Source organism: Ovis aries, chromosome 2, assembly GCF_016772045.2.
Source record: "Ovis aries strain OAR_USU_Benz2616 breed Rambouillet chromosome 2, ARS-UI_Ramb_v3.0, whole genome shotgun sequence".
Taxonomy (NCBI): domain Eukaryota; kingdom Metazoa; phylum Chordata; class Mammalia; order Artiodactyla; family Bovidae; genus Ovis; species Ovis aries.
In genome coordinates this window covers 47615210-47631220 of record NC_056055.1, presented here as the reverse complement: position 1 = coordinate 47631220, position 16011 = coordinate 47615210, and the positions used below count along the sequence as shown (strand labels likewise).

Below are 16011 nucleotides of genomic sequence, written 5' to 3'. Positions count from 1 at the left end.
ACCCCAAAGGTGGAGACATTAGAGCAGACTGCCAGGGGGTTCCAATGGCCAGTTGATTTCAGGACTGCATGTTTTTCATCCCCCTTTCATGGAATCATCACCACAATAAACATCTCTTCTTCAGAAAAGACAAGTTATTTTTATAACCCAAAACTATAACATTACCTCCAGCATAAATAATAAATAGCACCTATTACTGATCACTTTACCATACTTGTTCACATACAGGAAGGGTAAGCACAAATACTGTTATTCTTCAAAGTAATATCCTGGGAGTTCTTATTCTGTTTTGGTTTCCCATTAAGATCCACCATCTCCTCCTCAAAGATGGGAAGAAGTCCTTTTACTACAAATTCTGGCTTTTGCCTTTTAGGGCCACCTCAGGAGGACATTTTAATAGCAGGTCCAGCTCAGGTTCAACTGTCCACACTTTCACTCACACAGGCAATTCAGGGAACTTTCCTTTTAGCCCAAGACAAGAGTGTCTTACTCAGGGCCCCTCCATTCATGCCAGCATTAAATGTGGGTGATAAGTTCAGTGCTGTCAGCAGTTAATGCCAGGTCTAGTGTTTCTCATAGGTGGCTATGGCAACACGCTCCCCCCAGTCCCTGATCCAGTCATCCCGCGGGAACAGGGTGCAGCTGGGGAGGTGAACAATGATTGTCAGCATGAACTTTAATATTAATTTAGTTTTTGATGGGGGAAAATCTGGAGATGGGACAGTAATTACTACCAAAGCTTTAATAAGAGTTGGGCAATTCATCTGACATAGGCAGGCTGATCAGGGCAGTTAGAAACTCAAAGGAATCAGGCCCATAGTTCTAGGTTTAAAAGAAAAACACACACACACCTCTAGTTATCTTGAGTGAATTAAAGAATAGTTTCAAAAATAACTGTTAGATAAAATTACTTTAAGATGTAGCATTTTTGGTATTTTACTCAGTCTCAAGAAAGTCCAAGACTATCAAATCTTTAAAAAATGAAGGTGTTTAACAGCATAAGAGGTTTTAAGTTAAAGGGCTCACAGTTAAAGACAGAAGAAACAAAATAGTCAATAGTTTCTTAGAACTATATATGAATTAGTTTATTCTACACTGGCTTGAAAATGGATGAGGACGGAAGAGAATCTTTTCCTGAACCCAAGCTTGAGGACAAAGGTTTTATGAGGCCCACCTACCTACCCACATTAATCATTAACCTGTGAATAAAGCTGATGGGCAGAGCAGCAAGCTAGTTAGCTGCAGCCCATGTTTTATTCAGAATACAAGTCTATAATTTCCATGAAATGGGCATGACTTGGACAGACATATTTGTTTCTGCAACATGGCGTCACAGATGGCCAACTGAACCAAGGAAGACAAGCCGTTTGTTTTAGTCTTTACCTTGAGTATAACTTTTTGCTTTGAGGGACTTCCCTGGCAGTCTGCACTTCGATTGCAGGGGGCATGGGTTCCATTCCAGGTCAGGGATCTAAGATTCCACATTCCTTGAGGCACAGCCAAAAAGTTTGTAAAAAGTTTTATTATTTTTTGCTTTGAGAATTCCATCGAGTTAAGGATGTCTGACTTTTGTTCACTGTTTACTTAGCTTTAGTGCATTGTTGGGCATATTGTAGGTGCTCAGATCTGAGTTCAGATTGTGGCTCCTAACCTTCAACTCAAGGAGAGATGTTAGTGCTTTTATCTCTTACAAGGAATAGAAAGTTAGCTGGATAAACCAAAGGAAACAAACTCCTTAGACTATTTCTTTACATGCATCCAGGAAACAAACAATTGCATTCTCCCCAGTCTTCCCACCCACCTGCAAACCACCCACACCCAGAAAGAACAGCACCATCATAATGGATCAGAGAACAGAGAGAGAGAGAAATGTCCCAAATTTGGAGGCCCATCTCATTAAAAACTTCCTCTCAAAAAAATCCCATTCCAATGAATGGAATAACCATGGCTTAGTAAAAATGGTACCACCTGTATGAATGCAGAATATCCCTGCCCACCAACAGAGGGGTATGCAGATAAGATGACTTGATATACAGCAAAGCAGCCAGAAAACATCAGAGTTCCAAAACAGTCCACTTCAGCTTTATTGAATAACAGTAATAAAAACAGAAGAGAACAATTATCTTTGTTAACTTTTTAAAAAAACTACTCACCTTTCATGCTTGCTTCTTTGCTTCACAGCAAGTTAGGAGCAACATTCAGCAATACAGCCTCCACAGCGTCTCTTAACCCTTCGGGGCCTTAGCATCCTCCTTTGTTAAGTGAGAGGGCTGAGTGCACCACGAGTTTTCCAACTGTAGCATCCTGTCTTAACTGTCGTGTTAAGAGGAGATGCAGAGAAAGCAGCAGCATAGTGGTTATTTCAAACAAACTGAAGACCTATGTTCCAGTCCTAGCTCCTCAGGCACCTGCCCCATCACAGTCAAGGTTCTTTCTTAAAAAGATGTCAAGTATCTTTGAGAGGATGGAAAAGGGGGGGCTTATGTCATCCTGTCTCTACCATAAACCATCACCTTTTTGGGTCCCATGGATAGTCCAAACCTAAACCCCTTTTCCTCCCCACCCTGCCCTTCAGCATTGATAATCTGAGTATCTGTCTGTTATTAACAGTGAGCAACTTGCAGTGTATTCACCTCCTTGAGAACAGTGGAAGATCACAGAATTTTTCTTACAACCTGCAATCAGCTAACCCATCAAGAAACAAACTAAAGCTTCAACTGCCTAAGGAAGGAAGACTGTGCCCAGGGGGCTCAGATAGCTAGTGCAGACTTCAAGTTCTCTGATTAGTGTTTACACTTTAGGCAACTTTAATATCCCAAAGCCTTATTAGCCTGAAAATGTGGTAACAACTGAAAAGAAATGTGTTTTCCTTCTGCTCTCACATAGCACTGTTTTGTAAATTCTTCACCTGCACTGGAGGGACCAGGGTAGTCCATACCTGTGCAGAACTGCCCATCTGCCTCCACTTCAATAGGACTGGAAAAGACTTTATAGTAACAATGAGTCTATGTAAAACTAAGAAAAGTGAGCACTGAAGATGCTGCTGGGTTGGGATTTCTCCCTGCCAGCTGGTGCAAGCCTGGCTTTGTTGACTCCAGTCTGAAGAACCTAAGTGAGATGCGGAGGAGCCTGGCCCACAGCAACTGCCTTCAGCTCACTACCTTTCTGGAATCAAATGCAATGAACTTCATTATAGACACCACATCCTGTTATAATTTTTAGACAAGAGTCATGACCCAGTGTTTGCTTTTAGAGATTGTAAGACTGTACCAGGTATATCGTTGATGGCTTACATTTTAGTTTCCACATCAGCCTCTGGAGGCCACAGGTGGCTGCCATGTCCTCTCGGTGAGCGGTGTTCCTTCCGCTGAGCACCGGCGGCTGCACCTAGCCCCAAGGCCTCAGTCAACAGGCCTACAGACCAGATCATTCACGCACAGGGTGCCAGCTTGGGCCTTAACCTCCTACTTCTATTTTCTGCCTGACCTGCAGAGGTGAGCCATCTTGTCAAACTGCCTTTCCTCTGGCACTGTGCAAACTGTGCGTTCCAGCTCTTGAAGAACATCTGGTTTAAATAAAATCAGTGATTATGGGCTTCTTCATATCTACTAAGGGCAAAGCTACTAGGAATGTAGACAGGCAGAGACAATGACATATTAGGCTCACAGGTATTTCTAGGACTGCTTCTGTTTTAAGATTACGGCCACCCCTGTCTTGACAGTAAGAGACGGGAAACAATAAAGTGTTAAACACTTGGATTTTTTTTTTTAACAGTTGGCTAATTACATCATTATTGTGAAAATGATTATAACAAAAATTATAATCACTAGTAGAAAAAATTTTTAAGAGTTTTGCAGCTCAGACCAAACACCACTTAGGTATAGGAAAATTCACAACAATGGGAGTACTGTCTTGAAATCCTCTGTAAACAACACAACTCCAAGGCGAGAAGCAACCACTCCCAAACCAAACCAAAATCTAGTCTGTTGCTGTCTGAATGAACTGGGACTGAGAACACACAGAATGAGGTTTGCCTAGATGGGGCCAAAAAGATTCAGCTGGCTTCTTAGAATATAACAGAAAGTACCATATTATTGCTGTGTATTTTATATATACTTAGCTATGAGGATGTATATACTTAACCACACATCACACGCTAATCCAAGAAGCCAGCCTGTGCATCAGTGGCAACTCCCAAGCATTATTTTCCTGTTTCAGTGCAAAGGAAGGTTCATAAACAGCTTCTTTAAAAGTTCAGCTTTAATGACAAACATTTATGACATCAGTCTCTCTTCAAAATTAGGTGTGAATAAACAGTTTCCAACAGAGGTGCTGCAGTGCCTTTTCAATACACTGTATTCAATGCGTTGGGGCCCTGGGGATGCCCAGTGATGTACACGTTGAAGCAATAATGTAAGTCTGTAAGCCACTGCTCCTGCACACCTCCGCTCTTCAGTGTCTGCAAAGAAAACAAGAATAATGTGAGAGTGGTACCAAAACTGCTTCCTGATGGTTTTTATCACACCCAAACAAGATCTCAAGAGTCCCTTAGTAGTATCATCATCTATAACTTACGACAGCAAATCTCAGTGAAAAGGGAACCTACTACTGGGGAATTACCACAGGGAGTTAAAACTACTAGTTTCATCCTCAAGCACAAGTGCTACCAGTTTCTTGTTGCGTCTCTTCCCTCCTACCTCTGCTAGGCACTAATGAAATTGCACCATTAACCACCCCTTACTCTGTATTTCTGCCCTTTTGCATTCTAGAATCTCATGATCTCTGCATTAACATCAACTGAGAATAATAATTCTACAGGACTCAATTTGTCATTCTTATACAGATGGGCTGATTCTCCAAATTATTGACTTCTTCTTCTATTTCTGAATTCTGCTTCGTCTTCCATTACTGAAGAGATTCAGAATGCATCCTATGTTTATGCATGTATAAGCTCTATGACTCTGAAGTATTATTATATATACCAATTAATGACTTCCTCCAATCGAAAAAACCTCATTTCAACTCTCAAACCAAAACACCCAAATGAATCCTTAAACAGAGCTGCCTGCCCCAGGTGAACACAGAATCAACCATTAGAAAAAGCTAAAGCCTACAACTTCCAGCTTCTTCCCCCTCTCCAGTGACCTAAGTGACCAGAAATAGGTCTGCAGTTTATTCCTGCTAAATTTCCTTAATGACAGCTAACATTTGTTGGGTATTTAATAAATGGCAGTTACAGTATAAACTTTACTTGGATGATTTCATTTTGGTTAACAAAACCCAACAAAGTTGCTACTATTTCCATTTCTACAGCTAGGAAAACAAGCTCAGATAGGTTTTTTTTAAAAAAAGAAAACTTGCCAAATCACCATAGTCAATCAACAGACTCTATCACAATCCAGGCAGGACTGACTCTGATGCCTGTACCTTTTCCAGCTAAGCTGCCTGCCACCTTAATTTAGTTCGAATATTTTAAGGCTTTTAGTACTGATTCTGGAATCAGTGACAGTTACCAGACACCAGGGGAAGTCTTAAGAAACCACCACACTGGGCTTAATCCCAGGAGTCTGTCAAGGTGCAGGAACCCTGGCCTCCCACAACCACCTCCGTGCCCATGAATCTAGTACAAGCAGTAGGGTGGCCCTGTTCGTGCTTCTTACTGTGATATTCTTGATGATCTGCTGCACCAAGATGGCGTTGGTCAACATGTGGGTCCTGAGGGGTGCATGCTGCAGCAATAGGCGGAGCAGCTGGCCCACTACAGGCAGCTCCTCAGGCCCAGCTCTGTTCACCCGCAGGCTCTGCAGCATCAACCTGAGGACTCGAGGCAAGAGGGCCAGGACGGAGACACAGACCCCCCAGAGCTTGTCCCTGCAAAACAAAGAAACATGTCAGTGAATGGACACATAGAGGAGAGGGGCCCTTTCCATACTTCCCAAGACTGAAAAATGTCCTTTTAATGAGAAACAAAGTGTTTTCTGATAAAACCCCACAAACCAAAACTAGTAAGAACCGAGTTTCATTGAGAGCTAAGTAAGCAAATGCAGTGATGAATTAGCTGCGTGCCCCTATTTTAGGGGTTTCAGAAAGCCTAGCAAGCAGCATTTTCCTGGGCAAGACATTCTTGAAGCCCTAGTGATCATATTTAACAGAAAATTCACCAGAGAATAGAAAGACCTGTACATACATATTATTCTCTACCAGTGAACATTATTCAACTGTTGTACAATACCAAAGGTAAAAGGGGAAAGAATATCCCACTGGTAAAAGAATAAGAAAAGAACCTCATGAAACTCTAAGCCTCTGACCTGGATTCTGAGCTTCTTCAATGTGTTAGAACAGGGCAAATTTGCAGAGAAATATGTGCTCTCAAGGAACCAAAAGGCATCTGAGAAAGTAGCCAGTCAGGCCACTGTCATGGACCAGAGACAGTAAATCCAAATTTCAGTGAGCATCATTCTTTTGGTAACTTTATAGAACAGGAACAGAAATGTTTTATGAGAGCGGTAAATGGTCTAACCACAGTCTAGAAAAGCGTCAATTAAATGGAGGAAAAGTCCACTGGAGGCTAAAGGCTCTGATCTTAGTCTGTTACGGTTTGAAGAGTGCATAACTGACCCAGTCCCAAGACTTTCTAAGAAAACCTGACTACCTCTAGACATAGAAGCAGCAAACCTTTCACCATCTGACCTCCCTCCCAAGTCCACATCCAGCCACTGCATCAAAGGTGGATACTGAATCCATCCTAAGGCAACCAAATCCTCTTATTGGAAACTTTATTCAGCCTGTGGACTCATGCACAGCCAGGTCAGGACAGCGGTGTGCAAGAAGAGAAAGTCAGACTGAAAGACACAGTTAATGATGAGGCAAAGGCACAGAGATGGTAACTATACAATCTAGAAAAGACTAGAGAAAGCCACTTTGGTTCTTCCTGGGTTTCAAATTCCTACCTGCACAATTCCTACCCTTTGGGGTTTTGTTTTATTAAAAAAACAAGTCACTACTGTAATGACCCAATATATTCATTTTCTACTTGAACTTGAGTGAATTTCAAATAACTGGATCAAGACTTCTAAAAGGACTCATAGATTCTACATCATACCAAATTAAGTATAGTGAGGGGATGAATGGTTTAGAATTTCACCTTCACACACCACAATTAAAGAAAACTGTCAGGTCAAAAAGAAGATGACCTGGGGAACCACAAATGATGGAAGCAATACCATTTGAAGAGTCATTCTTAGGTTTTTCTAAGAGCTGTTATGTACAAAAATAACTGTACTTAACTATAAATTATTTAAAGGACAGAAGCAGAACCTATGAAGTTGAGATTTTAGCTCAACAGAGAACAACTCTAAAGGAACTGATGAAAGTCATTTCATATATAATTTTCAGGAGTTCCACTAACTGCAAACTTCTGATACATTCTTGTCAGATAATACCAACCAATCCTCCACCCCGTAAACACAGAAATATGGATAATATACTTAAAAAAAAAAATACAGCAAAGCTCAAAAGCTAGAATGGTGAACTCTCTAGGTGCCAGCAACTGACAGAACTCCTATAGATACACAGGGGCACAAACTGGATGTGGGATTTTAGGACGCGTTTTCAACAGCCAACAGCTTTGGAAGATAAGGCTTCAGCCCCAGTAATAGAAGGTGGGGAGCTAAGAACTGGGCAGAGAGCTAAGAACTGGGCAGAGAGCTGGAAGCCAGGAAAAGACAAATGTGAAACTGCCCACAGGGAGGTCTCCACAAACTCTCACAACAGATGAATTCAGAGAAAGCTATACAGCCCCAAACATGAGGTTGTTTCTTCATCCCCATGAGTGACATTTCTAGAGCCTGACCTTCTCCCCAAAACAAGGGAGAATTCCCACACCAGAGAAACAGTGAACAAAACAAACTGACAAGAAATTTTACACCAATGAATGAAGAATAAGCAAGAATGACAAAGAGCCAAGTAAAAACTCAAAACAGATCAAAGGGAAAACAACAGCTGACAAAATAAAAACTCAACAGAAGGGTTAAAGAATTAGCAAAATGGAAGATGTTAAGAGAGGACAGAATCAGATGCTCCTTATGTTTAGGAGTTTTTAGGAGAGAACAGAAACAGTAGGTGAGATAATAGAAATAAAAACGGTACTTCCCATACCTGAAAAAAAGAAACTTGTCTTCAGATTAAAGAAGTTAAGTCTCAAGCAGGGTAAATAATAACAAACCTACACTAGGATATAACCTGACTTTCAAGGGAACAAAGAGAAAAGAGTCAAAAACCGTGGAAAAGAACAGACTATCTACGAGAAAAGAGGGCTCAGTTGAACAGCAGATCTTTCATTTATTAACAGAGTCCAGGAAACAATACAACAGTTTCTTCAGAGTACTGTGGCCACAGTTTTGAATACCTCAATTGGTTGAGCCCGATTTTTTGCTTAGCACTTATGAAGTTCCCAGTAGTTTCACTGGTACTCTCATTATCTGTAATCTCAGAATTACCTTGTGTAGGAGGGTAGGAGCAGCCCAAAAGGGGAAACTTAAGTACCTAAGGCTCAGGCTGCCAACCCTTTCTTGTGCCTAAGTAATGTCATCCAGAGATGCATATGGTCATCATAGTATCAAACTTTCCAATACCCAGCACAAAACACTTTTACAACAGAATTTTTAAACAGGCAAAATGTATTAAATACACTTAATTTTGTCAGTCCAACCACATACAATCAAAGCAGAAAGTTCTATAAGAAACTAAGAAGACCTCTGAAACAAAAGTGTACCACAAAGGGCCTATATTTCAAGTGACATGAAATGACAAATAGCAAAATACCTATTTCATAAACAGGGATGCTCATTATAAAATTTCTATAACCTTGAGAAGTTCCTTGCTATTTACAAAGGTTTTTCTTGAGCTATTAGACCTAAAGATTGATGATGTGTAAGAAAAGTACCATCAGATCTATTTATTTATGTGTAAATCTTACAGGATATTAACAGTGAAATCTACCAAGTTTTAAATACGCACAACACTGTGGGAAATATCCCAATCAGTAAGTTATAGTACATTCATAAAACGGAATACTACAGAGCAAAGGTACCAGACGACACCCAATCCTGCTTGCAGACTGCATTTGTAAATAAAATTTTATTGGAACACAGCCACACCTATTCATTTATGTATCATCTGATGCTGCTTTCATAGGATCAGGGAGTGCTGAGTAGTTCTGACAAGTTCTGACAAAAACCTAAAATATTCACCATCTGACTCTTTGTAAAGAAAGAAGTTTGCTGACTGCTGGTAGAGAGAAACAAAATGAATTACATCCTTAAATCAGCATGAGTAACTCTCACAATGATGATGAAAATTACGTCACAAAAATACACTATGATTCCTTTTATAGTAAACTCTTAAAATATGCAAAACAAAGATTCACTGTTTATACATGCACATAAAACTTTTAAATAAAAAGGCAGCAAAGTGACTAACACAGAAGTGATCTCTGGAGGTGTAAAAGAGAAATTAAACTATGGAAAGGACATGGATAGAGTACATGCTGACAATGTTCTATTCCTAAACCTGGAATTTAGCTAAATGGATGTTCAGTTTATACTCTTTAAACTACTTAAATGTCTTATACAATCATATGTATGACATATTTCTATGAAACTTAAAAGCTCAAAAAAAGACTTAAAAGGCAAATGTCAAAATGTGACAGAGTGACTTTTATTTTCTTATATGTGATCATCTCTTAAGACTGTTTAATAACCTCCTTGCAATGAACTGTAAACAGCATACCGAAAAGAACATAAGCATGAGAACACCTGAAATGAAAGTGAAATCTTCCATACTATCCTAGAAGCTTTAGTCTAAAAATTATATAGGAACAAAAGTAATAATTAAAAAACACCAGCATCTTAGAACAATTTGCTTAAACCCATGAATTTAAAATTTGAGTCTACCTAGTTCTAATGAAGCCCAAACAAAATACAAAGGCTCGTATTAATGAGTCCATTCTTCTTAATTTTTTCTTGCCAGATCTATAGCAAAGTTAAGGAAAGCTGCCAAGAAACTCTATAATACCATCTAACTTTTCAAATTTGTAGCTTACAAGAAAAAACAAAAACTAAGACTGCTATACCACATCACAAAGGGGATTCACAAAAGAACAAAGAAGCAGGCAGCTAGGGATATACAAACTCTAAAAAAGAATTAGATTTTGGAAATATCTTTTATGGATTGACTGACTGAAGGGAGTTGAACAAGTAGGAAAAAAATTAAGAGTTAAGAGTACAAAACTGTTACCTTTTTCTTAGATGTTCTGCTTCTCCTTTCTCTAAAGTAAGCAGAAAATAAAGCAGACTGTAGCAACAAGAAGCCAGAAACGGCAGTAGAGTTTCACTAAGTACACACGTATGATCCAGGAGCTTACAGATAACACCCAAAACACAGCCAGCCGTGCTGTCAGGAATTACAGTCAATCCAACCTAGGCAGAGAAATATGAGGTTAATGACCTGTTCATAACAGCCCTTCGCCCCAGAATAAAAACAAATACCATCACCTGGACAGTTAACCTCCCATCACTACTGGTGGCTCAGATGGTAAAGAATCTGCCTACAATGTGGAAGATCCAGGTTTAATCCCTGGTTTGGGAAGATCCCCTGGAGAAGGGAATGGCAACCTACTCCAATATCCTTGCTGGAGAATCCCATGGACACAGGAGCCTGGGAGACTACAGCCCATGGGGTCACACAGTCGGAGAGGACGTAACGACTACCCTACTACTGGTGGAAATGAGAATAACCACAACACATGCCATGCCACCCACCGTATCGGAAGGTCCTGTTTCCCTCTGACAACTTAACTGCTACCTGAAATGACTCTGAAAATATTTAAACTCAAGAAATACTATCAATCCAATCCCCCACATCCCCTTCAAGACAAAGTCTCTTAAATTTTCTAGATGTTACAATTTCTACTGTTGGCCAGAAATATTGTTAAGTATTATTTCATGCATCCAAAGAAAATCTTGATACCAACAATCACATTTACATGATCCTGAGTATTCAGACCGGAAAACGCTAATCTGGCACCACCCTCATCCCAGGAAATTAAATGCACAAACCACAGTTCATTTTACAATTTTCCTTCCCCTGCCCTTTGATTTGACCGGTCATTCAGACATAACCAAAGAAAATCATCTGCACTGGAGTAAGGTAATACTATACTTACTCTTGACTGCCTCACTGCCCCAGACCCAGACAGGGGACATCCTGGTACACTGGCTCACCTGGACTCTACTGTATCAACAGCCATTAAGGTGGACTCTAACTTGTAACGGTAAGTATACATAGTTAAAATCTCCTGCAAGCAACCCTTGAGTAATCATAGTCTGCAGCCTCTGAGGTCTTAACCTTTCTACCAGGCTGTCTGAACAAAGTGACCAAGACTGACTGGAATGCTAATCTTGGAACAGTGAGTTAAAAAAAAAAAAAAAAAAAAAGATGGGGATCTTTTGAGATACAATGTATGTGGATTGGAAGTTTAATAGCAGGAAGAAAAGAGTACTGAGAATTCAAAGTGGTAGTCTTCCAACTTGAGGGAAGTAAAGAAAACGGGGTATGCATGTGCCTATAAAATTATCCAAACAAGTGACAGTCCCTTGAAGAAAACCTTGGGGGCTCTCCCTTGCACTGTAATATATCATTATACTAAAAAGTCAAAGATCAAAGTGTAAAGGTTGGAGGAAGTTAAAAGCAAAACCCAGGCATACCTAATGAGAATTCAATACCAATGGGAACAAGAGACACCCACAGGCCAAGACAAGTAAGTTTCATGGCTAAGCTCACTGTTTCCAGTGGCCTTGAGCCTGTGAGGTGACAGCCCTACTCCACACCTCACCATTTCTAGGTATGACACTAAGCACATGTTCACGAAAGCATTTCAAGTCAGAAAGACCCAAGGTATCATTTTAAGGTCTTTCATTGCTCATATGTAGAGAGTAAGGTCCTGGGAAAAGTGAGGGATTTCCTTAAGGTTACAGAATTAATTAGCAACAGCCAGCAAACAAACCAAGATTTCTCAGTTCTCACCACAGATCAGAGGCCATGAAATTATTAAGCTTAGATTTCTGGACACTCACTCTCTCCCTGATTATGGCAAACCAAATCTTAACAAGTGAATCTCTATGCTTTTTGTGTAACAGAAAGAAATGTTAAGTATATTTACCAAATGCTTACTGATGGCAGTCTGCAGGACGTCAAAGCTTTGGCTTCGGACAGGGACAACCAATAAATTGTGACAAACTGTCTGTCAGAAAGGAGAAAACCAGTACCAGATCAGAACACTGTAGGTCAGAAACAAGTCCAATAGTTTTTTTTTAAAACCTACTTGCTCTACATATCAAAAAGAAACTCAACAAGAAGTGACTCTAAAGATGCAAACATCAATCAATCAATCCTCATATATATGGGCTAATTTTCCAAATAATTCATTTATTAAATACTTACTGAGCACTGTGGAGAAGGAAATGGCAACTCACTCTGGTATTCTTGCCTGGAAAATTCCATGGACAGAAGACTCTGACAAGCTACCAAATATGGGGTCTCAAAGAGTTGGACACAACTGAGTGACTACCACACAAACTGACCTAGTCTTATTAGGCGCTACGCATAGCAGTGAAAGAATGAGAAACGTCTGTCTCACAGCCCTCGGGGAGCTTACAATCAACCAAGGTAGAGCCTACATTCCCATTAAATAAGTGCTACAATAGGGAATACACAAAAATACACAGAGGAATTGTACAGAAAAGATCTTCACGACCAAGATAATTGCAATGGTGTGATAACTCACCTAGAGCCAGACATCCTGGAATGTGAAGTCAAATGGGCCTTAGAAAGCATCACTATGAACAAAGCTAGTGGAGGTGATGGAATTCCAGTTGAGCTATTTCAAATCCTGAAAGGTGATGCTGTGAAAGTGCTGCACTCAATATGCCAGCAAATTTGGAAAACTCAGCAGTGGCCACAGGACTGGAAAAGGTCAGTTTTCATTCCAATCCCAAAGAAAGGCAATGCCAAAGAATGTTCAAACTATGGCACAATTGCACTCATCTCACACGCTAGTAAGTTCAGTTCAGTTCAGTCACTCAGTTGTGTCCGACTCTTTGCGACCCCATGAATCACAGCACACCAGGCCTCCCTGTCCATTACCAACTCCCAGAGTTCACTCAGACTCGCGTTCATCGAGTCAGTGATGCCATCGAGCCATCTCATCCTCTGTAGTCCCCTTCTTCTCCTGCCCCCAATCCCTCCAGGCATCAAAGTCTTTTCCAATGAGCCAACTCTTCCCATGAGATGGCCAAAGTACTGGAGTTTCAGCTTTAGCATCATCCCTTCCAAAGAAATCCCAGGGCTGATCTCCTTCAGAATGGACTGGTTGGATCTCCTTGCAGTCCAAGGGACTCTCAAGAGTCTTCTCCAACACCACAGTTCAAAAGCATCAATTCTACGGCACTCAGCTTTCTTCACAGTCCAACTCTCACATCCATACATGACTACTGGAAAAACCATAGCCTTGACTAGATGGACCTTAGTCGGCAAAGTAATGTCTCTGCTTTTGAATATGCTATCTAGGTCGGTCATAACTTTTCTTCCAAGGAGTAAGCATCTTTTAATTTCATGGCTGCAATCACCATCTGCAGTGATTTTGGAGCCCAAAAAAATAAAGTCTGACACTGTTTCCACGGTTTCTCCATCTATTTCCCATGGGAGTGATGGGACCCGATGCCATGATCTTCGTTTTCTGAATGCTGAGCTTTAAGCCAGCTTTTTCACTCTCCTCTTTTACTTTCATCAGGAGGCTTTTTAGTTCCTCTTCACTTTCTGCCATGAGGGTGGTGTCATCTGCATATCTGAGGTTATTGATATTTCTCTCCTGGCTATCTTGATTCCAGCTTATGTTTCTTCCAGCCCAGCATTTCTCATGATGTACTCTGCATAGAAGTTAAATAAGCAGGGTGACAATATACAGCCTTGATGTACTCCTTTTCCTATTTGGAACCAGTCTGTTATTCCATGTCCAGTTCTAACTGTTGCTTCCTGGCCTCCATACAGATTTCTCAAGAGGCAGGTTAGGTGGTCTGGTATTCCCATCTCTTTCAGAATTTTCCACAGTTTATTGTGATCCACACAGTCAAAGGCTTTGGCACAGTCAATAAAGCAGAAATAGATGTTTTTCTGGAACCCTCTTGCTTTTTCCATGATCCAGCGGATGTTGGCAATTTGATCTCTGGTTCCTCTGCTTTTTCTAAAACCAGCTTGAACATCTGAAGTTCACACTTCACGTACTGCTGAAGCCTGGCTTGGAGAATTTTGAGCATTACTTTACTAGCATGTGAGATGAGTGCAATTGTGCGGTAGTTTGAGCTCAAAATTGTCCAAGGCAGGCTTCAGCAATACATGAAGCATGAAGTTCCAGATGTTCAACCTGGTTTTAGAAAAGGTAGAGGAACCAGAGATCAAATTGCCAATATCCGCTGGATCATCACAAAAGCAAGAGAGTTCCAGAAAAACATCTATTTCTGCTTTATTGACTATGCCAAGCCTTTGACTGTGTGGATCACAATAAACTGTGGAAAATTCTGAAAGAGATGGAATATCAGACGACCTGACCTGCCTCTTGAGAAACCTATATGCAAGTCAGGAAGCAACAGTTCTAACTGGACATGGAACAACAGACTGGTTCCAAATAGGAAAAGGAGTACGTCAAGGCTGTGTATTGTCACCCTGCTTATTTAACTTCTATGCAGAGTACATCATGAGAAATGCTGGGCTGGAAGAAGCACAAGCTGGAATCAAGACAGCCGGGAGAAATATCAATAACCTCAGATATGCAGATGACACCACCCTTATGGCAGAAAGTGAAGAGGAACTAAAAAGCCTCTTGATGAAAGTAAAAGAGAGTGAAAAAGTTGGCTTGAAGCTCAACATTCAGAAACAAAGATCATGGCATCTGGTCCCATCACTTCATAGGAAATAGATGGGGAAACAGTGGAAACAGTGTCAGACTTTATTTTTTTGTGCTCCAAAATCACTGCAGATGGTGATTGCAGCCATGAAATTAAAAGATGCTTACTCCTTGGAAGGAAAGCTATGACCAACCTAGATAGCATATTGAAAAGCAAAGACATTACTTTGCAAACAAAGGTCCATCTAGTCAAGGCTATGGTTTTTCCAGTGGTCATGTATGTATGTGAGAGTTGGACTGTGAAGAAAGCTGAGTGCCGAAGAATTGATGCTTTTGAACTGTGGTGTTGCGTGAGAGTCCCTTGGACTGCAAAGAGATCCAACCAGTCCATTCTGAAGGAGATCAGCCCTGGGTGTTCTTTGGAAGGACTAATGCTGAAGCTGAAACTCCAATACTTTGGCCACCTCATGTGAAAGTTGACTCATTGGAAAAGACTCTGATGCTGGGAGGGACTGGTGGCAGGAGGAGAAGGGGACGACAGAGGATGAGATGGCTGGAATGCATCACCGACTCGATGAACACGACTCTGAGTGAACTCCAGGAGTTGGTGATAGACAGGGAGGCCTGGTGTGCTGTGATTCATGGGGTGGCAAAGAGTTGGACACGACTGAACGACTGGACTGAACTGAACAATATGGAGGTCTCAGTGATATAAACAAAGAGCTGACAAAAGCCTTTCTCCCATCTGGTGGAAAAATACATCACTGAAAAAAACATGATCCAGAAAATAGAAATACCATGTTCAAATTATGCTGCCTCTTATTCCCTAACGGTAAAAGAACAGTCTATAATGAAGAAAAAGATGAATGAGATGGGAATCAAATCTCTAGTATTTTTAATTTTCCAAGATCTCAAGAAAACAAGAAGCAGAATGACAGCATCAAGTCCGTCAGAGAATCACAACATAACTCCAGAAGCCAATGGAATGCAGTACCAAAATGAAGTTTGTAGAAAAATCCCATGGGGAGACAAGATAAGGCTAGTGGAAAGGA

The 16011-nt window shown here is 40.7% G+C and overlaps 2 protein-coding genes across 18 annotated transcripts in view; one reads left to right on the top strand and one right to left on the bottom strand.

The window, feature by feature from the left end:
* Window positions 1-5245, top strand: part of INVS (inversin) — a 136021-nt gene extending 130776 nt beyond the window's left edge. For 11 of the 15 annotated variants that reach the window (XM_060409239.1, XM_042243185.1, XM_042243192.1 and 8 more), the window contains one exon: window positions 2611-4328. In XM_060409239.1, the coding sequence (XP_060265222.1) occupies window positions 2611-2762 (152 nt within the window). In that variant the 3' untranslated portion in view covers window positions 2763-4328. Of the gene's footprint in view, window positions 1-9; window positions 129-2610; window positions 4329-4769 lie in introns of those variants that run through there. The other 4 variants (XM_060409238.1, XM_012120186.5, XM_060409237.1 and 1 more) reach the window with 2 other exon arrangements.
* The window catches only part of TEX10 (testis expressed 10), a 49031-nt gene continuing 37262 nt past the window's right edge, over window positions 4243-16011 (bottom strand). For 2 of the 3 annotated variants that reach the window (XM_027964391.2, XM_060409240.1), the window contains 4 exons: window positions 12221-12301; window positions 10297-10478; window positions 5661-5871; window positions 4243-4459 (listed from right to left, as the gene is read on the bottom strand). In XM_027964391.2, coding sequence (XP_027820192.1) covers window positions 4346-4459; window positions 5661-5871; window positions 10297-10478; window positions 12221-12301 — 588 coding nt within the window. In that variant the 3' untranslated portion in view covers window positions 4243-4345. The remainder of the gene's footprint in view (window positions 4460-5660; window positions 5872-10296; window positions 10479-12220; window positions 12302-16011) is intronic. The other variant, XM_042243193.1, reaches the window with a different exon arrangement.